Genomic DNA, 26,902 nt, shown 5'->3' with positions numbered 1-26,902 from the left:
TATGATAAACATAACTATTTTGATGCTTAGTACAGACGGAGCCATGTATGAATATGTATATTGCAACGTATGAATTTTCACGTTTGCATTTTGGGATGACGAGGACTACTAATTGGTTAATATTACACCGCTTTTTCACATTTATGACACAAACGTCAACACGAGATCACCCGGCGTGTTAAAATTCATAAATGAACGTGATGGACCAGAGACGAAACAGAAAAAAATACAGCTGCCATATGCATTCCGGCTCCGTCTGTAGCAGCCATAATGATTGAGCATAGACAAAGCGGATGGAATTTAGTGATTTCAAATCTACATATTGTTTTTGGAAAAATGTTTAACCGCCGCCCTACACATACGAGCGTACGTGATACGCGCGTTTTTCTGCACCCTCCGCGCTAACATATCTGTGCCAAAAGTATTAAATGCGTACCTGATACTTATTCTTTCATGTAACTTATGACAGTAAAAAAAAAATATTTAAAAAAAACGGTATATTATTTACAATGGTTTTCAAACCTTGAAATAACAAAATCGCATAAATCCTAAATTCACCTATTGTGGCAATTTTTTTCATGTATGAATATAACAAACATTGTTTTCATAAATCTGTAGAAAAAATGTTATTTTTGCCCGTTTCTCGGAAAATAACCCTTGAGTAGGTAATAAATTGATTCGCCAGTCACCTTGTGGCAATATCTATCGATTTTTTATTACATTTTTACTTGGTAAAACCACTATTTTTTTAAATCCATTGTGACACGTGTTTCGGGGCATTCAGCATCACGATCAAACACTATGTGAAGCTTAGCCTATATTTTTTTTAATTGTGGCCTTGGAGCGTTGAAAGAAGATGAGAGATTATTTTCTTATTTTATATCAGTAGGAATATGGACATTAATGTTCCAAGGGCACGACTCTTAAATTTAGACTAAGCTTCGTATATGGTGTTTGACAGTGGTGGGATTCAGCCGGTTCGCACCGGTTCGCTAGAACCGATGCACAAAATTTTTAAAGTTCGCCGGACCGGTAGTTAACCCTTTGTTGTCACACAATTTTCTGATTGAGATCATGTATCGGAGATAAAAGAAGTCGTCTTAATATTAATAATGTAGCTAATTTCATGACGATTGATTTGATAGGACTCCCATTAGATACCTGGGACCCAGTTCCAAATGTAATCACATAGCTGATGACACTAAGATTAAAAAAAGAAAATCAAAACATGTAGACGACAACCAAAAGGCAATTTGGAAGTATTTAAATAAAACTGACTGAACTATTTTTTAATTATTTTCTCATGTAGGTACTCTGTTCATTATTTTTTTTTAGTTATTTCATGTAGGATGTAGATATGTACCTACCTTGTTACAGGGTATGCTTGGCTACAATAGTTTAGAGACTAGAAGGAATGCGTATTTGATTACGCATTTTTATCGATTGTTGCGCGGTATGATCGATAATCCTGAAATTATCCAGAGCATTGGTCTGTACGTTCCCGATAGTTACCTAAGACAGCGTCGGCATAGATTGTTTCACATTCCTATACACAGGACCAACCTGCCGATGGTTATGCCTGTAGGAAGAGCTACCCCTATGTTGAACAATATCACATTGGATATTGATCTGTTCCATGTGTCCGAAGGAGTTTTCCGAAGCGAGATTCTTCTACACATTTAACAAGAGTCTTCTTGTGTAATTTTTAATTTGTTTTTTTAATGTATACGCCTTAAATGTTTGTTTGTAATGTATATATTAATTATTGAATAAATTGAAAAAAATTGAAAAATTGAAAAATTGAATATGTTATGATGTATGTTCTAAAACATTGTTACATTACTTTTAATTGACTTTTAAATCTGTACCTACTATTATAATTGCAGCATTCTCAGTTATGTGAATGTTCTGTTTATGAGCAGAATCAAAAACAAATAAATGAATAAATGTAAAAACTATTTTTTCATAGAGGGGGAAGTAGGGATAGTACCTAAAGGGTGTATCGGTTCTTGAAAATTTTGAGTCCCATCACTGGTGTTTGATAATGATGCTGAAGGCATCGAAACACATGTAACAATTGATTTTAAGAATTAGTGGTATTTATCAACTAAAAGTTTGATTTAAAAAAGTGGAAATTTCTTTAAACGTAACGAAACGGAATGGGTTAATATGGATTTTAAGTACATGTGATACAGAGCGACAGTAAATTAGGAGAAAAGAGGATAAATTTTATGATTATAATTGAATGAGCATAGGGTACAGGTGTAATTTATTTTTTTGACGACTTCATAACAAGGTTAAATACTGATTTTAGCAATTCTGATTACACCTGATACTATTTTATTTATTGTTTCGGCATTAACTTTGTGGTAAGACATGTTACAATGATTAAAGAAAACACTTAGTTTTTTACCACTTGAGTTTTATTATAGACTACATCTTATTATACAGACCTGAATGATGGAAGTTTAACTTCTGAAACATGTAGTCTATAATAAAACTCAAGTGGTAAAAAACGAAGTGTTTTCTTTAATCATTGTAACACCTGATACTACAAATATACTTCTCATTATTCTTCTTCTTGGTGTAGGCCTTGTGGCCTGTTTTTAAAAAGGGATTAGACTTCTGCAATGTCGATTCCCAGCTGTCAATCCATCTCTTTGGTGGTCTGTCCGAGGTCGTGTACCTTGGGATTGACCGTGCAATGCAATGAAAGGGAGTCTGGATGGTTCCATTCTCCTCACATACATACCATTGCCTTTTTCGTTGGCTTCCCCACCTAACGACATCTTGGATCTTGCATATTTCTCTTATCCTGATGTTCCTTATTTTATTTCATAGACTCTTGCCAGATATATTCCTCAGTCTTCATTAGCGCACTCTTAGCGCTTTTTTTGTTATTGCGGTGTCCGCTGTGCATTTGATCCCTATATATAAATATAGATTGTAATAAATAAATAAAAGAGCAAAGGTTGATAATTATCAATGTTTATTGGATAAACACATATATGTAATATAATGACATTTCATTAACTGCTATATTATAAAGAAAGCTGGTTAGGCTAGGCTTAGGAACATCCTAAACACCCATACTCTATTGTGTGAACTTTCTATTCTAATGATACAATTCAAACAAATATGTTTATCATGCTCCTTATCTGTATGTTATGATATACATAATACATATCATACAGATATCATAAAGATCATAATAAGTGTGAATGACAAGCGAATAGCTACAGATTTCTCAGAACGGACATTTAACTAATGGAATGATTGGTAGAATAAGTCTGGAAACTTCCATATGTTATCACATGCCCATTGGATCACTCGAAATGTGTTTCGTTAAATCGATAAAAAATATAATAAAACTAGGGAGGCTCTGTTACTGATCAACTTTTAAATGAAATTGTAACCGATTGTTATACAGTGATGCCTCGCACAACATACTTATTTCGTTCCGGGGGCAAGTTCGTTATGTGAAACGTGTTTTCCCACAGTAAAAAAATCGTTCTGTAGCATAAAATATAGTACCGTAACATTAAAAAGATACTGGCGGTTTTATTTTTTAAATTTTAGTACTCAAATCCTCTTGTTCTATCCTTTGCTTATTGGTTGCTGGCTTCTTGAAAAACATTTCCAAAGTTGTCTGTTTCTCCCTCTGAGTATCATTGTAGATATCGTTGATCCTGTTGGCTTCACCTGAGATTAAATATTGAGAATAGGTAATCTCATGAACCTCTCTGATTTGTCAGGATGTCCTTGATGGCAGCAGTTGAGATTGGTGATTTGTTTCCACCACTTCATTGTCAGGTGAAGCTTCCGAAGCGACAAGATGAAATACAATACAGTAAGTCCTCTACTTACGCTATTATTTTTGTTCCAAAGGTTTTCGTGTAAGTCGAAAAATAGCGTAAGTCGAAAAAAATTATTTGTGATTTATTTGATATGATATGGACTGTAATAGTATGCGCTAGTTTCAAAGGATATAAGTACATATGTGAAAACTGAATAGATCTACATGCATATATTAATTAATTATAATAAAATATTATTATTTTTAGTAGTTATCATTTATTCAGATACGTACATTATTATTTATGTGTAAATACAGAGTTACATTTAAGTATAAACTACTTTGTATGTACCTGAGAGGGAGGAGTGCTAGTGCCGTTTCTCTCTTTCTCATCCCATCAACAAAAAAGTTTATGTAAACAAACAACTAGCGAAAATTAAAAAAAAAAATTGTGCAAGTACAAATTCACGTAAGTCGAAATACCATAAGTAGAGGACTTACTGTGTCCATTGTGCGAGTCGTGTAATGGACGAACAAAAAATTCGTTATGCGAGGCATCACTGTGTTTAGCCAATGTTTCAAATAATATTAGCAATATATCTCTTTGTCTTTCCTTTATGCATTTGTTATCATCATCCTGTGTCTATATGTCTGCCTCCATGACATAGTGGTTACCACATTTGGCTACCATGTTGGAGATCCCTGGTTCGTCCAGGATTCCAACCCTTAATTTCTCAGAACAGAGTATGTATTCAGATCGTGATGTGTTTATACTTTGAAACCTATCTAAGTCCAAATAAAATTATTGTTTAGTAAATTAATAAAATTAGACAATGGCAATTTGAGCGGATATATATATATATATATATATATATATATATATATATATATATATATATATATATAGCACATGCCACATGAAGCAATAGTAACTTAACACACTAAGAACGGAAAAGGTATTTCTAGCCGTTTGAGGTTGAAATACCCTAAAAGAATAGTAGACTGAGTTACGGAGATTTCAGGTATTAGAGTATTGACACACTTTGGACGGGAAAGGTATTTCTACCCGTTCGGTCGATGGATGCTTAAGGACGGGAAGGGTATTTTTACCTTCTGCGCCAGCCTCATTTCAAAGTCAGAAAAGAAGGAATTATTTAATGTATTCATATGAATATTATGTACCAATAATCTCTTTGTTATGGTCTTAACTATATGTACACAATTATCGAATCCTGTCGCCAGTAATCCGCAGGCGTAAAAAACACCCATCTAAATGTGTTAAGAGCTCACATTTGAGAATAATAATAGAAGAGACACATAAAAGAAATGTATTTTATGTATTTGAATTGATATTGTATTCTGATTCAAGGCTAAATGATTTATTATTGAAAAGATCTGTGACTAATGCCCGTTATTATGATAAAAATTAATGGATTTCAACAATTTTTGTGTTTAAAATAGTAAATTAAATAAAAATATTTTGCGCCCAACAGTATGGATGCGAATAATTTGAAATACAAGGATTGGGTTAAAATAAAATTACTTTTACGAGTAATCTTAATAATTACAGAATATACGTACAGAGGATCATTATCTGAACAGACCATTTCTGAACTGCCATAAAAATCTTAAGAGGTTTTATTATTTTAAACTTTAAAGCACAATGTAACATCATGTAAAAAATATTTGCATATTTATTGGTTATTTTTATAATTATTTAAGGCAAAGAATGTTAACCAATAATAGATATGTTAACAGAATTAAGTAGCTGATACAAGGAGCTCCAAATGTCTTATGTAATGTACCATCCAAAATCATTATATGATTGTAAATATAATCGCCGGGTATGTATGAGGAGATGCATGAACGCGGAAGAGGCGAAGAATGTTTGCAAAGACAGAGTGGTGTGGTGTTCTATTCTCTCTGCCTACCCCTGCGGAGAAGCGGCGTGATGATTAGTTAGTTTTTTTTTTAGTTAAATATAATAGTGACAACATGGCCTGATTTTTATAGCACTTCCTGCCTCTATATGTTGCTTTTGCAAGTCAGTTAATGTAGAATAAGTATACAGTAAAAGCTCACAGTGCATTCTTTTCTCCGCCTTCAAAGTATAGTGGTAAGCGTGTTTAGCTACCGTGCTAAAGGTCCCAGGTTCGATTCCCAGGGAGGTCAAAAGAAATATGGGTGATTTTCATTCTCATATTTATTCATCACCCTGGACTTGTACGCGCAGCAGTGATCACCTTACATTCATGCAATAAACGATCAAGATAACACTTGGACCAAGATCTATATGATGCCGTGTCGAATAGTAGAATAGATTAATAAAATACTTTTTTGTAATTATTTGTTTGTTTTTATTGTAAGTTTCGACAGAAAAAATCATTAGAGGGTCAATTATTTTGTAGTAATCAATGTATTTTTCAAATTAACAAGCTTTTACTGTAATTGAAAACTAAGCACTACAAATTATCCAGTGTTTATATGTTTTATTGTGAAATTGAATGCAAGTGAATTCATTACCATAAATAAATCTACAGTTTTTTTCAAATATTTGCACAGGACACTTCTATAAAGGCACAGGACGATTAGCTGATGATTTTAGTAATGTATTTTGATAATATTTTTTTTTTTTAAATCATCAATGTTCATTAAAAAAAAATGAATGCGGAAAATCTTCAGGATTTGATATGAATTATTTTGAGCAAGTAATTGAAGTTCTTTTAAATATAAAATTGTTGTTAAACACAAAAAAATGGTCATTCAACACAGATGCAATTCCCAGAAGGGTGTGAAAATAATCCAAACTTATTGTCAGCTTAAAATCTTAAGCAATCTCCATATTAGTTTATTTTACAGAAGAGAGTAAAAACATGATAATTTAATAAATTCCAAAAATACACGTTCTTTTGTTTTACACATATCGCTGGTTAAATGCCAAAAATAACTCTTTATTCCAAAAATAGTATCTAAATCGTTAACATTTTGATATTCGAAAAACACCCATGATTCTAACTAACTAACCATCACGCCGCTTCCCCCGCAGGGGTAGGCAGAGAGAATAGAACGCCACACCACTCTGTCTTAGCAAACATTCTTCGCCTCTTCCACGTTCATGCATCTCCTCATACATACCCGCCGATTATTACGACTCCTAACCTGACCACTTTCAAGTATTTGGCATACCTGATCGTGCCATGTTTTTCTCGGTCTTCCTCTGCTCTTTTTTCCACTTACATTCGCCTCATAAATTTGATTTACCGTTCTTTCCTCACTCATTCGTTCTACATGTCCAAACCATCTCAACACACCTTTCTTAATTTTATCGATAATGCTTATCTCAGCTTTGCATTCCTTCCTTATTTCACTATTCGCACATCTATCATACATCGTTTTGTCGCACATTTCTAATATTATTTCACATTTGGAAATGGACGTTTCTAATACTAGAATCGTGGGGTCTTTTTCAAATATGAAAATATTGACAATTTAGATATTATTTTTGGAATAAAGAGTTTTTTTTTTGCGTTGTGGCCTTTTGGCATTTAACCAGCGATTTGTAAATTAAAATATATTTTTGAAATCGATAAATTCTATTTTAATGGTTGAATTTTTTCATTTAATGAAAAATTTTTTCATTTAATGGTTTTCAACATATAAAGTAGGCCAAGATGAAATTCACTCTTAAGAATTAAGGCGACATTATTTTTCACCCAAGTGAATGGTTGCCACCTGAAATTACAGTTAAAATTAGTATTCACTTAGTGTCTGTGACTTACTAATGCCGCCCATCTCGCTAAATGAGTCCTGGCATGTTTATTTATATTGGGAATGGAAATACAAAGAGATATATAGTATGTGATAGTGTATTTTAATATAAGAGCGAAATAGTTACAAAGTTAGGATGACGCGTATCCGAGTTAATAAAATAAAAATGGTAACTCACCTCGTTTAGAATATTGCACAGTCAACTATTTTGACCAATTTCATGTCAAAATTCTAATATCAAATTCGGGAACTCGACAAAAGAGATTTCCTTATTATAAATATTATACATTACAAATAATGTAGGGTAAACAGGGATGTCGTTAACACCGCCCCAGTTATTGACATCGCTTACTGCATATGTGAATATTACCTGATATTATACAAAATTTTCAGTATCTCATTTTTATACCATGAAAATACTGACAGTATTACCAATAATGATTTTTTTTCTTAAAGATTTTGGTAGTTTCTGAGAAGGATTTTCTGATTTTCTGACAGCGTAATTTTTTTTTCATTAATTTCAACTATCACAATATTCAGCTTTATGTCTATCAATGAAAACAGGTTGCTATCCTATATTTCAAGCCAAATAAAACCCATAGCATGTCAATATAGACTAAAATGTGTAGAATGACAATAACTAGCATTGAAAGTTTTTTTTTTGTGTTATTATGAGAAAAACTTTCGAAAATAAATAGTTTAAAACGAACCGAAAATTAATTCACAGAACACATGATAAATAACATTGATATGACAAATTGTTTAGTAGGAATTAATATTAAGAGAGCCAATCTAATTAAAACGACAATAACCGGGGTCGTTACCCTACTTGAACATTATTTAATTAACGAGTGCTTTATACAAGTTACACGAAAATCATAAATGTGCTTGAAATTAAAATGATTTCCTATATTATTACAATATACATTAGCAATTTACCTGATGCAAGAGAAAAAAATTAGTTAGCTACCAATATTATAGCCATTCACATTTTCATTGCAATATCTGCTCAAAGGACAAAACTAAGTTTTTCAAAAATATTTATCACAATTACCTAGAGTTAGAAACTTCCGTCGATAACAATGGTGCCGTTTTCAACATTACTCTTAAACCTACGTTCCAACCGTCGGACATTTTCCGAAGAATTGTAAGAAGATCATCCCCGACTGTGTGACGCATATCAAATGTGCCACCGTACAAAAGAAATTACTGATGTTTATCAACTATGACTATAGCTTAAGGAATAGTTAATTTAAGATACATACATATTAATAAGTCACTATAACAAGCTAACCGTATTGCAAATATAAAGTTTAAGGAAGAAAAATTAACAATTATCAATTTTTAAATAAAATATCAAATACATTAACAAAATTATAAAACGCATTAACAAAAATTAAACTTAGAGAAAGTATTAAATCTACTAATCGTTGTGGCTTAGACACTAACCGACCCATTCACAAAGTAAAATAAAATATTTAATTCCTTCCCCAATGGCTACTTACAAAAAATTATTACACTATAGATCTTTTGATACAGATGAAGTAAATTTGTATGAGAACGGAATATGGAAGTCTAAGCATTTACAGAACTTACACTCTGTCACCAGCTGCCTTAAGTGAATACCATTCAGACCATGTTTGAAACGGTAACAGTTAGAATGAGTGTAGCATAAGAATGGTAAACGTTATACAAGTGTATAATGTGACCACTTAAGTTCGCCGATGAATGATTATAAGCCTTGTAAATTCCCAGATTTTCATATTTCCATTTCATAAAAAGTTACTTTATCTCTGTCGAGATATCTAAAATATATCTCGAGAACAATCTCTCATAAGAAAAATAAAACAGTATTTGTGAATAAAGATTTGGACTTGGAAAAATTTATGCTTTAAAATTTTACTGACACATTGGTTACGGAGAAGTTTGTCAAAGAAATTAATTTGACGCGGACGATTTTGAATTCCATCAAAGGAATGATGACTTTTGTATTATCGTAAAACCTATCCGCTACGCAGCAAAGCATACATGACAGGAAATTGAACGTTTAAGACACATTTTTGTATATAGAGTGGAAGGTAGCCAAAATGCACAAAAATATCCACACCTCCGCAACATATGGTTTCTGAAATGCACAAATATGGGAACGCCGTAAACAATGTGTTAAGAGATTGGAAAACACTTTTTGTTAGCGTTTAATTTATGTCCAATCTTCATCCAAATAGTGGGGAATTAGTAACAATTAGATCGTATTCAGATTATGTTGAATCGAAATAAAAACACATTTTTTATGCTTTTAAAAATTAATGCTTTGAAACATTCACTCTCCAGATTCCGATCAGTGCATATCTTTTCAACTTTGATATCTTTGAAACATTATAATAGAGAATGTCAAATTTTGACAGAAAAAGAACGTCGTCAGACGTGCGACAGCTACAGAGACAAAACACTCATTTACCTAAAACGCTTTTTAACTTATCCTTGAGAAATTTGAAATTCCATTTGTGATAGTTGTAATTGAGAAACACCAAAACGGAAAGCAAAACAATGAATGACTTCAAGATGTTAGAGGATTTGAAATTGTAAAAGAGGGATAAGTTTTCCGGCGCGTTGCACTTTTCGAATGCGGATACGCCGAAATAGAATGTGAGTGTGTAGTAAATCAGGATCAAGAGGAGAATGAGTCGGCAGAAGGGGTCAGCATTGACTTTTTGTTGAGGAGCCACAAGGATGGATTGGGTTGGGAAGAATCAGCGCAGGTCGGGATTGTCGTTGATCTGCTTCTTGATGCGAAGGAGTATGCTGGTGTACCACTGATCCAGTCGGGAGATGCTGTCGTATTCTTTCACCGCGTCTGTGAACCCTTCCACGTTCTGATCCTCCAGATGCTCCGTCAGAACCTACGAAAATCGTATTAGCTGTTTTTATACATGTGCATTGAACCATTCTCCAAATTGGTATTATCCACCTTCTTCTTTTTACCCTTATTCGCACCCAATGGTGCATAGGGCACTGCATTGTATCGATGTAGGGTTATCTTCATTGTTAATTGTATAAAGGCAAGGTGATCAGTCCTATGCTTCAATCCTACGCTGCCAGTCCAAGGTTATATTGAATGGATTATCAAGTACAAAATAACACATATTTATTTTGAATTTTCCCCTCTAGGGGAATTGAGCCCAGGACTTCCAGCACGGTAGCCAAACACGCTAACCACTACACTACAGAGGCGGACAAAATCGGATTGGTGTTTATAAAAGTGGTATTACACAAAGAGAACAATGAATGATAAGGAGATTGTTATTTTACCATGTCACAAAGTTATCAATGCTTTTAATATATAAAACACTTTGTAATTCAATTAAGAGTAAATAGAAACACACCTTGATTAGTTTATACTCTCTGGAGTCCTGGAAGGCGGGGTACTGCGCTTGGTAGCGCTCGATGGCGTGCTGTGCATTCAGGCTGTCCACGCACAGGTGGCACAGGGCCGCACGGAACATGTACTCCTTGGCGCTGTACTTCAGCAAGGAGCTCTCCAGCGAGGACGTGGCAATCTGCAAGTACACAAACCCAAATGCATATACAGTGAAACCTCTATCTATCGTTCCTCGAATAATCGTTTTCCCGGATGTGTCCTTTATTTCTTCTATCCCGAATTAATTTCATACTAAACTAAACCGCATCGATCGTTTCTCTATCACCATTTACCGCATTTATCGTTCGAATTAAGCTGCATATTTGATAAATTTTGTCTGTTTTTTTTACATTCTTTTCAATTTTCTTACGTTCAACAGCAACGTATGGGATAGAAACTATCGAAAGCTTGTGTAACCGATAGCAGGAGAGGTCGATATTGATAAAAAGAAGCCGCTGCCTGTACCCGCATTTCCAGAAGCATGCACACTCTTTGAAAGAAAACTTTCTACAACGCACATTCAATAACCGATGCTGAAAAAATACAATTGGCAAAGCCGAAAATATACTATTGACTTACGAAAATAAAACTGTTAAAAAACAAATTTTGATCAATAAACTTGAGTATGTATTCTTTAAAATTCTATTCAGGTTTGTATTTTTTTTTTTTAAATAAATTCATTTGTATCTGAAACATGTATTCTTCTTAGAATTTTAGCCTACGAATGGTTATGCAGATTGGGAGGACGGTATATTTACTCGGTCGTATCTACTTGCGTATTGATCTCTTAATCTCGCATTCATTGTTTTCCCGTATTCATAGTTTATTTTAATAGGTCCCTTAAAAAACCATAGATAAAGGTTTCACCGTACTTACGTAATTTCGACTTACGTGAATTCATACTTGCACAATTTTTTTTCAATGTTTTTTTTTAACCCCTAAGATTTCAAACAAATGTTTTGATTATCGAATTGATAATAAAAGAAGACATGCCATGATAATGGAGACCAAAGTCAAAATTATAAAACAAAATAGGACTAAGATAAAAAGATGGCTGACATCGCACGTGCTTATAAAACGTCTCATTCAACAATTAGAACAATTATTAAATAGTATGCTCGAATTATAGATTATGTAACAAAATCAGTACCAATTCAATCTATAATTACCAAAAATAAATTCATATAAATAATTAATTAGTGCTTTGTTTTGAAATGTAACTACGCATATGTATTTACACATAAATATCTAATTTGTTTTATTAAATATATGTACGTAGATCTATTCAGTTTTCACATATCGCTCACTCCTTTCAAGAACGTCATAAATCAAAAATTTTCAATTTTCAGTTGTGCACGTTTTCGGAAATCTCAAAAAATGTACTATATCCCAGCATAAGAGGCATATTTTTAACTTAATATTTACCCGCTACAGGGCAGAAAGTGTTGTTTTTGCATTTTGAAGAAAAGGTATTGTTTAATTATTTTTTTTAAATATTCTAAATATTTTTTAATGGAGAAAAAACCTTCAGGTTTTACCTAAAAAGATCTGTTGCACAGTAAAAAGTTTAATAAGTGGCTTGATATTTATTTTTAATAAATTGTATTATATTTTTAAACTTTAAAAACGTTCTCCTGAAAAATCAAGTTTTTTGATTTATGACGTTCTTGAAAGGAGTGAGCGATATGTACTTATATCCATTGAAACTAGCGCATAATATGTATTACAGTCCGGCGCAGAAGGTAAAAATACACTCCCGTCCTTAAGCATCAATCGACCGAACGGGTAGAAATACCTTCCCCGTCCATAGTGTGTTAACACATCGTTGTCGGGCAGTTTTTTCATCAAACTCCACCTTTATTATACTCAGACAGCCTGCAGCCTATCCCTCAGTATACTAATCACAAGTGATCGCAAACCCAATTCCGATCTGTACAATGTTTTTTGGCATCCCTCGCGCTCTACCAAAAGTAAGCAAATAGAACGCTAATAAGCATCTCCCGCTCTTTACCAACAGTATGTAAAAGAAGCTTTTAACACTTTCGAAGCCTAAAACACGGATCTGTATATCATGCGTCTAGCGCATGGTGCCTACTACACAGATCCATGATTGCGCACATCAACATACAAAACGTGTCAGTGTATTGCATGCACTGCTGGCAAGAGTTGGATACACAGATCCGTGTGATGGGTATAAATGGGCAAATATACAACAAATAAATAATAATAATAATTGGTAATAAAGACACTCTTTACTACTGGAAACAAGAAAAAAAAACTGTGATTTTTTTAAGAAATTGTTTTTTTTTAAGGCAGTGAACGTGTTAAGCATTTCCCGCAAACAATGTGTCGAAATGTCAATAGAAAATCTGGAGAGCAATTTACCTGTTCGTAAATTTGAATAGCCTTGTCATAGTCCTCGAGCTGTGCGGCGTACTGCGCCACCTTCAGCATGCACTTGTTGGCAGAGCTGTTGCTCTCCTCCCCCTTGAAATAGTCGGCCGCCTGCTCGTAGTGCTGGATGGACCGGGCCAGGTCCACCGCTTCGTTCTCGTACATTTCCGCTATAGTCTGGAATGCACAAACAGGAAATTACTGTATTTCTGAAAATATACTTGCCGTTTTGCATTATTCGCAAGTGATATAAGTATATAATTTACATTTGAAGCAATGATGTGATGTTCCATTTTATAATTAAAATATAACTTTGTTTTAAAATCCCTTTAAGTGATTTTGGACACAATTGGACTGGTACACTACTACTACTGTGCTACTGTGGTTGGTTGATAAAACTTTATGTTCTATCACAAAAATAACTTTTACAAATCATGCTTTTGAAGCATGACTCTTATAAACTTTTAAAAGCTTTTGAAAATGCGGGCACTTCCCGGTATCGCTAATATTGTGATATTCATATCGAAATGTATTCATACCTGATGATGTTTAGCTGCCATTGTAAACCTTCCCATATCCGTATAAATTTCAATAGCTTTTAGAAGACAGGAAACGGCTTCTGCAATTGTAAGAATAAAAAGTTTTTTAATCCAGTACATATATCGCTCACTCCTTTCAAGAACGTCATATATATAAAATCATAAATTTTCAATTGTATATGTTTTCGGAATGTCCAGAAAATGTACCATATCCCAGCAAAAGAGGCATTTTTTTAACTTAATATTTACCCGCTACAGGGCAGAAAGAGTTGTTTTTGCATTTTGAAAAAAAGGTATTGTTTAATATTTTTTTAAAAATATACTTAATATTTTTCAAATCTTCAGGTTTTACCTAAAAAGATCTGTTGCACAGTAAAAAGTTCAATAAATGGCTTGATATTAATTTTAATACATTGTATTATATTTTTAAACTTTAAAAACGTTCTCCTGAAAAATCAAGTTTTTTTGATCTATGATGTTCTTGAAAGGAGTGAGCGATATGCCTGAAGTGAGAATTCATTTTAAAGTTATGTAATAATTTAAATATAATTTTACTTAAATATAATTTTACTAAAATAAAGAGAAATCCTTAAAAAATGAGTTAGCACAGATAATTACATTTGCAATAAGTGATAACATCATAAAATTTCAGTATACAGGTATTATCTTAGTGTACTTAGATACTACAGATTGGAAAATGTGATCCATATTCGAAGCACGAACTTTGAATTCATAACATTAAAAACAGAATTGATTTATAACAGCAAATGAATATTTATTGTCTGTGTAAAAATATAATAACATTTTGTACTGTACCTGTACTTTAAGATTAATAAGTCTATATTTATATAAACATTTTATAAAACTAATTAACTAACCATCACACGGCTTACTGTAGGGGTAGGCAGAGAGAATAGAATGCCACACCAATCTGTCTTTGCAAACATTCTTCGCCTCTTCCATATTCATGCATCTCATCCTCATACATACCCGCCGATTATTACGACTCCTGACCTGACCACTTTTTCGTATTTCAAGTACTTGAAATATAAGTATTTAAATATAAATATAAGTATCATGTCCAGCTTAAAATGTGTGGGGGATCTTTTCACCCTCTTTTCCCCTCCAGGCTACCAATCACAACCAGTTGTTCCAGGCCATCCTCAACGTTGCCATGCGCAACGTTTCCAAAGAACCGAAGAATCTGTCAATACAGACATTGGCCAGAGTCAAGCCATCCAAGTGTAACTCCTGACGAATGGACTTGTTTATAGGTCTAGCTGTCCATGGAATTCGGAGCATGAGCCTCCAACACCACATTGACAGCGTAAATTTTCTCCTTTCTGCTACTTTTACAGTCCATGTTTCAGCAGCATAGAGAAAAATGGAGTGGACCTAACTCCTGACAAGCTTTATCTTGTTATTGTCACTCACACCATATTTAGATGTATGCAGATCCTAACCTATGTTAATTCCAATATCCCACCTGAGTAAAAATAGCCTATCAAGTGAGTATCAACAAAAATATGCATTAACTTACTGAAAAAAATTGCATAATTGATTGGCAAATGAAAATGTCATCAGTACATACCATTTGTGTCACTTTTCTTGAAGCAGTTGGCAGCGTCGACAAAGTTGGTGGCTGCATCATGTCGGCTGCCGGCCTTGGAATGGAGTCCAGCCGCCTCGCAGAATGCAGCTCCGGCCTGACTCCACTTCTTGGCCATCTTGAACAGGTTGGCCGCCCTCTGGTAGCAGTCCACCGCATCTTCAACCTTGTTGGCGCCACTAAAAAATGAGATAGAATCGTTATTTTGCCAAGATGTTTTTGTCCGCTGAAGCGAATCGGCTGTCCAAACTTAAAACACAGTAAGGGACATTTTTTTTGAAAAAGGTTTTTTTGCATTTTTGGACTATATAGATTGTACTTAGTCCAAAAATTCAAAACAAGGTTTTTTCAGAAAAAATGTCCCTTACTGTGTTTTAAGTTTGGACAGCCGACATGAGATTAATGATTTTTTTAAATAACCCGCAAAGCCTCTACTTTCAGAGGTTTGTCTGCAGGTAGGATAGTAAGGATAGGGAAGGTAAATGTGAAAAATACATCACACCCAGACCAATTGAAAATAAATCTTTCTTAATTTGTTTTGCAATTGGCGGGAATCGAACCCAATACACCAGTTTCGCAGTCGAGCGTCTACCCAACTATACTACGGTGCCTGTCAATATCATGTTAATACTCCATTAATGAAATGCAATGCCTTATGCACCATTGGGTGCGGATAAGGATTAGAAGCTTAGATTTTCAGAGGATTAAAAGATGAAATAAATACTATTTTACTATACTCCTGGCATTTGTTTTATTTTTCTCTTCTTTTATATTGTAACTCTGTTGGATATTTTATTGTAACAATTTTGTTTTTACACACAAATATAAAATTTTGATCATAAATAAATAAATGTAATAATGCAGAACTATCCTTTCCATTTGAGAAATGGTAAAAAAATATTTTTAACCACTTTACACCATTTTTTTTTTTTTAATTGAACGAATCTTTTTTTTTAAATAATTTACATTTGAAGCACTAAAAACTAAAAATTTATAGTGATTTTAAAACAAAGTAACTATTTTTTATTGCATTTTAATTATGTACTCGTAATTTTTATTATTTATTACTTATTAAAAAAAAAACAATTTTCATATGATAAAAATATAGATAAAATTGGTTCCTGAGTTGCAATTCTGACATGAAAAAAAAAACATGTTGACATTTGAAGTAATAAAATTATTATTGAAATATGAAAACGCATCTCAGGTTTTTTTTTTCAAGATATCAAATGTGATCAAGTATGGACATAACGCCAAGTGAACGCGCTCACAGGTGAGTGCGCGGATCTAACGAGAAAGCTAAGCTAACAGCGCACGAGTGTGAAGTGATTAAAAACATGTCATTCGTAATGCTATTTTATGCTATTTTTTAAATGAACATAATCCCCACGTTCAGTAAATAAATTATTGACTCCTTGCAATTTAAATATTTGCGGTTGTCGTATAGGAAACCTTTTTCAGGAATGTCCCCATTTTAAGGACAATAAATCATAATCCGGTTTTGTCTCAACAAAGTTAGGGCAAAGGATAAGTTTTGACTTTTTTTGATAAACTGTCCAAAAAAAATTTTTCACTAATTTTACCAATTAAATTTTTATGTTGACTATCTTTATCTTGTATGATGGCTAAACGTGTTAACCACTGCACTTCTAAGTACAAAATGTAAAATACTGTGGTTATTATAGAGTTATGTACATTTAGAGTTGAATATCTAAAAACAATGATTTTTGCCAATAGAATAAAGTATTGTGTCTAGTTCTAGTGCAAATTGAGAAAGGGTCATTGGTGAGATCATTTCTCAACAGTTCGTCATCACCATTTTACGTCACAAAAAAAATATTTAGATCATTTTGAAGGATGAATTTATTACTTGGAAATCTTTTAAAATAACAGTTTTAAGAGAAAGGAAATAACAAAAATTCGGAATAAAAAACAACCTTGCTAGAATAATCGATTTTTTAGGGAAGTTTACTGCTAGAGCAAAACACCTTTAGAACATTGGTAGCTAATTAAAAGCATTTTCCGCAGTACATCAACGTACAAACGTAATAGGCAAATAATTTCCAATAAATGAAATATAAAATAGAAACGTACCCGAACAAAGAACCAAAAAAGCCTTTGGAAGATGTTAACTTCTTTTCGGCTTCCGCCATAAGTTGCATCGCTTTTTGCTCGTTATCAGCCATAGTTGATATTTTAAAAAATAAAGATTAATTTATATTTTCGTCTGTCAAACACTCCACCTTATTGACAAAATGTCTGATTTTTCGGCGAATATTGTACAAAAGTGCGAAACCCAACCAGTCAGAAATCGTTCATACCAACCTGACCCCTGGAAATTGTACATAAAACGGTGTGATGGAGCAGGATAGAAAATAAGAAATCGATTTGCCGTATTTTCCAAGTGTGCTAGAATGAGATAAATATATTTATAAAATTAGGGTTGAACTAATTAATTATTCTTCGCAAGTCATTAAGATTTCACCATCGATATTGTATCGCTCTCCTGTTTCTAGACTAATATATCTAGTAAAAACAAAATGGTTATTTAATATTCACAAATGTATTATAAACATAAATTCTGGATTTAAATTTTTTTTTTTAAATATGTACAGGACAATTTTTTATATAATATTTACAACTACGAGTTACTCGTATAAATGTGCCCACATTTATCCGCGTATATAAATATGCATTTATGGACCCACGTCAATATCAACAATTATGTATACAATTTTACATGAAAAACGTTGATTTATCTCTTGATGCCATAATGAATAAAAAAAATTATATCGATGGGGATTTTTTTCTTGTTTCATTTAAAAACTTAAAAAAATTATATACCTACATATTAATAATGAAATACCTACCACACTAAATAGTTCCGTTTGAACGATCTCCATAGGTTGTAAAATGAATATGAATACGAATTGTAGAACGATATGAATGTTTGCTGATAGATTGTAGTAATTATACGAAATATAAATTTATTGTCGACTAAAAAGAAAAACAATATTAAAAAACCCTTTCCCGAGTGCAATTATTTTTATTGTATTTTGTATCTCGATATAAAACATCAACAGTCAAATAATAAATTTTGATCAAAACCCTACACTTAGATACCGAACATAGCAACACTTCGTAGTGGAAATCTCAAGTTGGCTATATAATGTAACAAAATTCTAATCTGACATTTGTGATGTGTCAGTTTCGCTGAATTTTTATTTATTGAAAAAATAAATCCGGCATGATAATTTGAAGAATTATGTTCCAGAATGTCTAAAGTATCCGAACCATTTACTCTCCCGCAAAGTCCCAAGGGACTATGCTTCGACAAAAATCAGTTTTTAGGTGTAAGTACTTAAATTTAACATTTTATTATTAATGAATAACCTCTACTTTTTTTCATGTTTTTATTTCAATGATTTCAGGATAATTTTTCAGTCGACGGCTTTTTACATGACCATCGTAATGCTGGCTCGCTTGAAACGATGCGAGATGATCTCGGAGTCTATCTAAAAGTTCTGCGATCTGCTATGATAGAATTAATCAACAAAGATTATGCTGATTTTGTTAATCTCTCAGCCAATCTTATAGGTCTCGATAAAGAAATCAATAATATTCAAACTCCGCTAGGTCAACTCAAGGAAGAAGTTTTAGTGAGTATCTTTTATGAACATCGATATATAGAACTTTTAGAAAATCATTAATTTGTATCAATTTCATTATTACCTTCATACACAATATTAACACATTGGCTGCCAAATTAGAAAATAAAAGATCCATGGGGCCACAACTGTAAACAGACTGCGTACAGTCTTCATTTCAATGCAATGCCAAGTATTAGTTTTCAGAGAAAAATCTGGGCCAACTTAGGTAATTTGTCCAGGGAGCCACACAGATGTGCATACATTTACATTACATGGCAAACGTGAAGCGTATCTAATTCACATAACTTAAAATCCAATCCGTAATTGGAGTTATATTTAACTCACCCAACCTCTTGACCAAACACAGCATGTGTTAAATATAACTCACATGGCGTTCAAAACGTGTTAAGTATTAAAGTTGGAAACTTTTTAAAAATATATTTTGAAGTGCACGATTTTCAACATTTCTTTTAAATGTACAGAAAAAATTATCATAAAAATGTACAAATTATTATTCATAATACGTAATAGTGGCCGAAATATCATGTAATGGAAATAGTCCATGGGTTAACCCAAGAAATATGTCATCAATTAAAAATCTACACTCACATATGAACCAAGTCAATTCTTGTTATTTTTCCATATGTAAGTTTATTTCAACCGTGAGAAACCCATCAAATTTTGTGAATTTGATTCTCAAATTCAATTATAATATTACTCTAATGTTAATACTGAGATTCAGAATAAACAAAGTATTTAGTCATATCAACTCATTTTACAACAATTTTGACTTAGTTAGTTTTCGTAGAATGCTCACAATTTATAACATACAAAATGCCAATCTAACACAAAATGAATAATTTTAATGCACATTTTTATTAGAAAATCTTTAAAAATGTGATTTTTTCAGCATGTTAGAGAATGTTTATCCGAGGCAATGAAGGAACTCTCTTGGAGGTTAGAGCAGCGCAGACTGCTGCGAGAAAAAAGAAGAAGTCTTCAGTATCTCAGTCAAGCACAAGGCTCATTAATTAATCTAAAAAATATCCTCTGCATCGACGATGAAATCAAAACCTCCGTTTCACCCGAAGTCATCGAGCGAGCATCATCGGAATACAATAAGCTACAGTTCACCATAACTAAATGCGAACAGTTCATTTCAGCAGAACAAAAAAAACTATCTGAAAAGATCGGCAATGTTCTCGAAACTACTCTAGGCGGAATGTTCCTGCAAAATTTGAACAATAAACACGTTGACAAAATTCAAAGATGTCTACAAATATTTTCGACACTAGACAAGATTTCAACGGTGGAATTATTATTGAGAAAAGAAGTCATTTCACCCGCATTACACGACATCATCAGTGAATCGGCATTACAAAGGCATCCCGATGGTTTAAAAGGAATCTTCTCCAATGTAATCGTGTTTATTGATTCCCGATTAAAGGACACACTCTTAGTTACGAGCAAATCAAAAAAATTGAATTCCGTCGAAGGTGATAATTTTCTTTTGAACAGCTTTTGGCCAGAAGTGGAGTACAGAATAGAGGTGCACATGTCTTCAATCTTTGCGCCGGGAAACCCGGAATTATTTTATTCCAGGTACAGCGACAGTTTGGATTTTGTGCAGAAATTTTTACATTATTTCAACAGTCGCAAATCCATAGATTTATTTTATAGTCATCCACAGTGCAAGAGTTTCCAACAACGATGGAACTTGCCCGTCTACTTTCAAATTCGGTTTCAAGAGATTGCAGGTGAATATGATCTTTATTAACACCGTTGACCCTTGGATTTTAAAAGAAATTAGGTGTTATAGGATTAAAATACAGTGGAACCTATAATAACGAGCATAATTAGTTTCAGCATCTTATTCATTAAGCGAAAGTTTTTGCCCATGAAATCAATGTAAAATACACTTAAAAAAACACTCCAGTGCTAATAGTTAATTTATTTATTGATTTGGCGTTTAATTTTTAGAAATCCATTTTTATTTATGTATTAATTTTAAATCAAACACAGATTTTTTGTGTCTAATAAGTTGTATTTTATTAACAAAAACACATAAAAAATTAATACTAATAGTTAACCGGTTAACCGGTAACTGCCGGCAGGTACATGTATGGCGGTACCCAGTATGCCGCGAATTTTACGACAAAAATAAAACCTAAACATATTGTTAATAAAAGTGTATTTGTTTATTTATAAAACTTGCCAAATAAATGAAGAGCGCGCCAGTCGTTCAGTCATTTTTTATCCATAATCATAAAATTAATTGTTCATGGCGCAGAGTTGTCACAAAATTTGTCAAAGAAAATATGAAAACTAAATTATATGTCAAAAGTAATTGTTTATATAAAATTAATAATATTAAAAGTATGCACATACACACTTTGATTTTAAAAAATTAAAAATCATCAGAATCGACACTAAAATCACTGTCATCAGATTCGACAGTGACGGCAACTCGGGGTTTATTGGACAACCCTGAGCGCCATTAGTTGTTCCGACAACAAAGCTGTCTTTAATTTACGTTTAAAGTGGTAAAAACAAATTCTGTTTCAATTCTAAGTATACAAAGATATTCTCAATAGATGTCACTATGCGTTCAATATATTTTTACATTTTAAATAATTGATTTTCTTTACTAAAAGCCCATTTAAAATGGCGCATCTTAAGACGTAATTTTTGTATGAGCGGCGCTACGTTCACAGAAAATTATGCGTCTTAAGACGCTCTTGGCAGTTAACCGGTTAATATTGTCCATTTCACCATTCAAAATCTTTTTTTGGAGTTACCACTCTATAGCTTTATATTATAACTTTTAAATATGTGTATATTTATGTTTGTATGTATGAACATTTCAGGATCACTGGAAAGTATATTATCCGAACCTGTCAATAATAAAAGCATATTAAATGTTGTAAAAGCTGAAGAAAACTTTAATTTGAAAGCCTCATCCAGTTGTTGGACATCACTAACTTCGTGTTGGGCTCAAGGAATATTTATTTTAGCTTTAGCACATCGATTTTGGAAGCTTAGTCTCCAAATACTTTCTAGATATTCAACATGGGTGTCAATTGCTGCCAAACAGGTATGCTTAACATTTTTTTATTTATTATAATTAATTCTTTACTGCTCTCCTACATATATCATATAAAGAGTGAGCAGGACATCATAACTCAACTCGAGGCATACAGTTTACACCCTCACTGTACAAATGGGTTTTCCAGATTTGTTTATCAATTGCGCTTATCAGTTTAACTTTTTCAATTTAAAATTGACACCAGTTTCAACTCTTGTTTGTCTAGATATCCATCTTTGTAATGCAATGGTTTGCATGCACAATTTCAATTCAAGTGATCCAGGATTGATTTCCTGTTAAAATATAAAATAAAGTTCATTTAAAAGAAATTATATTGACTATTTTTAAAACTAGGCAATCAATAGCAGAGCAAAGTCAACTTCACCTTCTTTTGCCAGAGTAATGGCATTCTGAAAGAAGGAAACTCTTACCATGATAGGGTGACTACTGAGCAAACCTTCCAGAAAATTAATATATATTAAACCAAATCCGCTCCCTAGGTAGAGCATATGGAGTCCACAAACTATCTCCAGGCTTTTCTGTCGGCTACCAGCTCTCTTGCATCCTCCCAAGTCAGATCCGCGTCCCGAAGTTCTGACGAGAACTGCCGACGAATAGTCAGCAGTGGTCGTCCTGGGCGGTGCGAACCTGGTGCCTTGTAAAACAGGCAAGCTTGATAAAGGCTCTCAGGAGGCATGCGGAGTACATGGCCAAGCCAACTGAATCGCCTTTTCTTGACGACAATTGTCCTACGCCTTATCTCTTCATTCCTCACAAAGTCAAACCACCGCACGCCTAAATTAATTAAATTAATATATAATTTTCACAAATATTGTGATGTCCCTTTTCGTTAAATATACCTATTGATTATTCTTTAAAATGTATAAACCTTTAAATTTACTTAAATTATCTTATTTCAGTCATGGCCCGGTGAACATCAAAACAATTCTACAAATGAGAATTCCTCCGATAAAAGTAACGCCGATAAATTAAGATTTCTTATATTTCTTCACGCAGACATCATCAAATTGATTGAATCATTACCGTCATTATTACAAATAGCCAAAACAAGACTGCACCCCGTGAAGCAAGCTGACGCACTTGAAAACAGCTTATGGGAATCTAGATCTCTGCTGTCTTCACATTTGCCGCAAATAAAGAAGGTTGTGGTGCTAGATATAAGCGCAGAAAGCATTATTCACCTAAAACAATTGAACGACATTCCGAGACTGTTTCGAAAAACAAATAGGGAAATACCCACAAAGCCTTGTGGGTACGTAGCAGCTTTGATGAAATCAGCTTTGGAGTTCAGCAACGCTTACCGAGGTTTGATTGGAGAAGAAAATATATGCGACTGGTTAGAGGCTGTGTTTTCCATAATAACATCACAGTAAGTTGTCTTTTATTTTATTATAACAGCATTTCAGTTAGCTGATGATACATTGTATCATCACATTTACAAGAACTACATGTTGACATATCGCTCACTCCTTTCAACAACGTCAAATAGCAAAAACTTGATTTTTCAGGAGATCGTTTTTAATGTTTAAAAATATGTATAGTAAAATGTATAAAAATAAATAAATATCAAGCCACTTATTGAACTTTTTACTGTACAAAAAATCTTTTTTGGTAAAACCTGATTATTTTTTCTCTATTTGAAAAATATTTAGTTTATTTAAAAAAATAATGAAACAATACCTTTCCTTCAAAATGCAAAAACAACACTTTCTGCCCTGTAGCGGGTAAATATTAAGTTAAAAATTTTCCCCTTTTACTGGGATGTAGTACATTTTCTAGGCATTCCGAAAAAATGTACAACTGAAAATTGACGATTTTTGATAAATGACGTTGTTGAAAGGAGTGAGCAATATGCAATTATATTTATAAAACATGTTACCTTCTTTTCCATGGCGCTAGCCAATAATTTATGCCCTTGCTATAGAGACTGCAAGATGGAGAATTGGGGAAATTATTAGTTTTTGATACATAATGACATCACTCCATTTTAGTTTATTTTGTCATTGATAATATCCTATTGAAGAAATGTGATTACTGAATTAAACATCTTTTCAGATACAACATGTTGAGAGTGTCGAAATACTGGTTCACAAATCTGAATTATCTCCAATTAGGAGTTATTTTATATTAATTTTTTACATCCACAACATAGATAAAAAAAAATAATAATTTCTTCATATATATGTTGACATGTCAAAAAATAATATAAAATACCCCTTAATTCTAGATAATCCAGATTTGTAAACAAGTCTTTGGACACACTCAAAATGTTGTAAATAAATTAACTGGTCAAATTATAAGCTAAAATAATTTAATAAAAGGCATATTTTTTAGCGTTTCTTATGTATGTGATTATAATCAAGGATTAGGAACTCACATACAAATGAAAGAGTTTCTGCTCAATAAAAAGCTTCTTTCATCTCACCATAGATGTCTCTAGTGATTCAAGCACCATGTTTCCAAATTGAACAATAAATGTAGATGTTCCAAGAATTTGAATAGTGTGGTTGTCAATTATGTCTATATGTAATAGGTGAATGTTACATGTGTGTAAAATGATAGCTTAAACCAGCCTATGACGTTCGTAAGCCCCGTAAATGCCCAAACTTATTCTTATTCTTCTTCATCTATGTTGAGATGTCAAAACATATCTTTTCAGATATTACGTGGCTGTTGATGATGTCCTCACATCTGTACAGAAGACGGAAGAATCCTTGAAGCGGCTGAAATCCATCAGGGATCGCTCCAGTACATCCAACCTGGAGAGACTCGGTGTATCCGATGACGACAAGATCAGGATTCAACTGAAGGTCGACGTTGACGTATTCTGCCAACACTTGAAGGACCTAAATATTCAATCCGTTAAAGTTGATAAATTAAAAGAATTGACAGAGCTGGTTGAAAGAGCAACTAACAAGAGCAATACAAGTCAATAAGTGTATTTTTTCACCTCCAGTGCCTATTTGTACACAAAACTGAAGATGATATTCTTTAGTTCTTAGGCCAAAGATGTTATTTTTTTATTAGTCTCAAAAATAAGTGAATTTGGTACATCGATTTTGCCAGTGTCGTCTATATTACTTACAGGGCTTTTTTCTATGTGACGCGGTGGAACGGCGTTCCTGCACCTTTTTTCATGGATAAATTTTCAAAATCAATTAGATGAAACAATGTTTGCGCGTACGTAATTACAATCTATATTTATATAGTTCGTTAAAATTATTAAATATGGTATTGTAATGAATATTTTAAATATATATTTTTTAGTAAAAAGCTCAACATGAAAAAAAGCCCTGATTACTTATAAGCTGTGACCTACATTTTATAATGTCTCACCATGGGTAAACTTACTTTAATACATTATTGCAAACATTTTGAAATATGTATATATAATGTATTGCATTTATGTTAAATGTGGTTCTATACAGTTTTTAAATCTACCATGTAGCACAGCATTATTTTTACTATGTAGAAGGCACTGATGATTCGTATATGTAGCACTAAATGTGTTCAAGTTGTACATAAATTTAACCATATAGTATTTTATTTTCTCGCATTTATTTAGCATTAACCTTTACTTAAAAAATTTATTAATATTTTCTTTTTTTTCATTTTTATTCAATTTTAGCCACTTCGTGTTTGAAAACAAACAAAAATTCACGGTAAATTGCATTTTTATGTCATTTAAAAAAAAACCTAGCATTCATAGGTTAACGTACCAAATGATTTAACTTTTCAACACATTTGTAAATTGAATAAGTTTTGACAAGATTGATGAAAATAAGTACACATATTGTACATATTTTTTATTAGAGGCTATATGCATGAGTATATTGAGATGTCTAACTGTTATTATATTTATTTTCCATCTATCAAAAATGTTAGTCAAAAACTTGTATGTATGTTTTTGTGTATAAAGGTTTTTTTTCTTTTGACGTTTACCTAATATAATTTGTAAAAGAAATATAAACAGTGGGGTCATATTAAAATCACAGTGAGTACGGAATCATTTTAACAGCCTTAACCTTTCCCTTAGGTGCTAAAAACTTCCACATGCACCTGTGATATGTATTTTGTACATCATATGAAAATTTCGTTTAAGAACAAGGAAAATTATTACAAAATTGTAACAATTTTGTAACATTAGCTCTGATAATTACCTGCAAACGATAAAGAAAGACATCATAAATGTCCGTAATAGCTGGCTTAGTGACACGACCGTCGCGTAAGACAATCTGCACAATACTGGACTAGCAGAGTAAACACGTTACGACATGCGCCTGTACTTACAAAGCATGCCACACAGAAACGTTTATGTATTGGTGATTTTATTCCTGATTTTTTCTCAAATTATTTATTTCCGTCGCTGCAAATGAATAACTTTATATATTATAATACTTTCTTATAATACATAATTATATAACGGAGGAATACTAAAATTGTGAGCCCGTATCTATTTTATTTTATATAGATATTCTCATTTGAAAAGTCGAGTTGTATTAAATACATATCACCGGGAGGGGAAGGTTAAGCTATTAAAAAAAATTATTCTGATGTATATTCTTATTTCTCTTATCTTTACTCAATGGTGCATAGATAGATCACTGTGATAGATTAATGCT

At 32.7% G+C, this 26,902-nt stretch overlaps 2 protein-coding genes across 2 annotated transcripts; one reads left to right on the top strand and one right to left on the bottom strand.

Annotated features, from left to right (window-relative positions):
- Nucleotides 1–7,648: 7,648 nt before the first annotated feature.
- On the bottom strand, nucleotides 7,649–17,826 carry alphaSnap (Alpha-soluble NSF attachment protein). The gene is made up of 6 exons (XM_088278220.1): nucleotides 17,619–17,826; nucleotides 15,507–15,703; nucleotides 13,916–13,995; nucleotides 13,368–13,553; nucleotides 10,948–11,121; nucleotides 7,649–10,464 (listed from the first exon to the last, which is right to left on the bottom strand). The coding sequence occupies exons 1-6, from the start codon at nucleotides 17,708–17,710 to the stop codon at nucleotides 10,315–10,317; spliced, it is 879 nt and encodes a 292-aa protein (XP_088134346.1). The 5' UTR covers nucleotides 17,711–17,826; the 3' UTR covers nucleotides 7,649–10,314.
- An 892-nt stretch (nucleotides 17,827–18,718) lies between these two features.
- Cog2 (conserved oligomeric Golgi complex subunit 2) lies at nucleotides 18,719–25,434 on the top strand. Its single transcript, XM_088278205.1, has 6 exons — nucleotides 18,719–18,877; nucleotides 18,956–19,183; nucleotides 20,085–20,931; nucleotides 22,042–22,268; nucleotides 23,180–23,649; nucleotides 24,940–25,434. Exons 1-6 carry the CDS (start codon nucleotides 18,800–18,802, stop codon nucleotides 25,214–25,216), a joined length of 2,127 nt encoding a protein of 708 aa, XP_088134331.1. The 5' UTR covers nucleotides 18,719–18,799; the 3' UTR covers nucleotides 25,217–25,434.
- Nucleotides 25,435–26,902: the final 1,468 nt, after the last annotated feature.

The sequence above is a fragment of the Brachycentrus maculatus genome, unplaced genomic scaffold (assembly GCF_059751285.1).
Source record: "Brachycentrus maculatus isolate JH-2025_06_01 unplaced genomic scaffold, ASM5975128v1 h1tg000055l, whole genome shotgun sequence".
Classification (NCBI taxonomy): Eukaryota; Metazoa; Arthropoda; class Insecta; order Trichoptera; family Brachycentridae; genus Brachycentrus; species Brachycentrus maculatus.
This window is presented reverse-complemented; position numbering and strand designations above follow the sequence as displayed.

Bases quoted from the DNA above. Each gene is read 5' to 3' on its own strand.
- alphaSnap (XM_088278220.1), bottom strand. From the start codon at position 17,710: ATGGCTGATAACGAGCAAAAAGCGATGCAACTTATGGCGGAAGCCGAA. The intron at 13,554-13,915 runs GTATGAATACAT...TGTGCATTCCAG, and splicing joins TGGCAGCTAAACATCATCAG to ACTATAGCGGAAATGTACGA. The intron at 10,465-10,947 runs GTGTGTTTCTAT...CGATTTTCGTAG, and splicing joins GAGAGTATAAACTAATCAAG to GTTCTGACGGAGCATCTGGA.
- Cog2 (XM_088278205.1), top strand. From the start codon at position 18,800: ATGTCTAAAGTATCCGAACCATTTACTCTCCCGCAAAGTCCCAAGGGA. The intron at 20,932-22,041 runs GTGAATATGATC...TGAACATTTCAG, and splicing joins TCGGTTTCAAGAGATTGCAG to GATCACTGGAAAGTATATTA. The intron at 23,650-24,939 runs GTAAGTTGTCTT...ATATCTTTTCAG, and splicing joins TTTTCCATAATAACATCACA to ATATTACGTGGCTGTTGATG.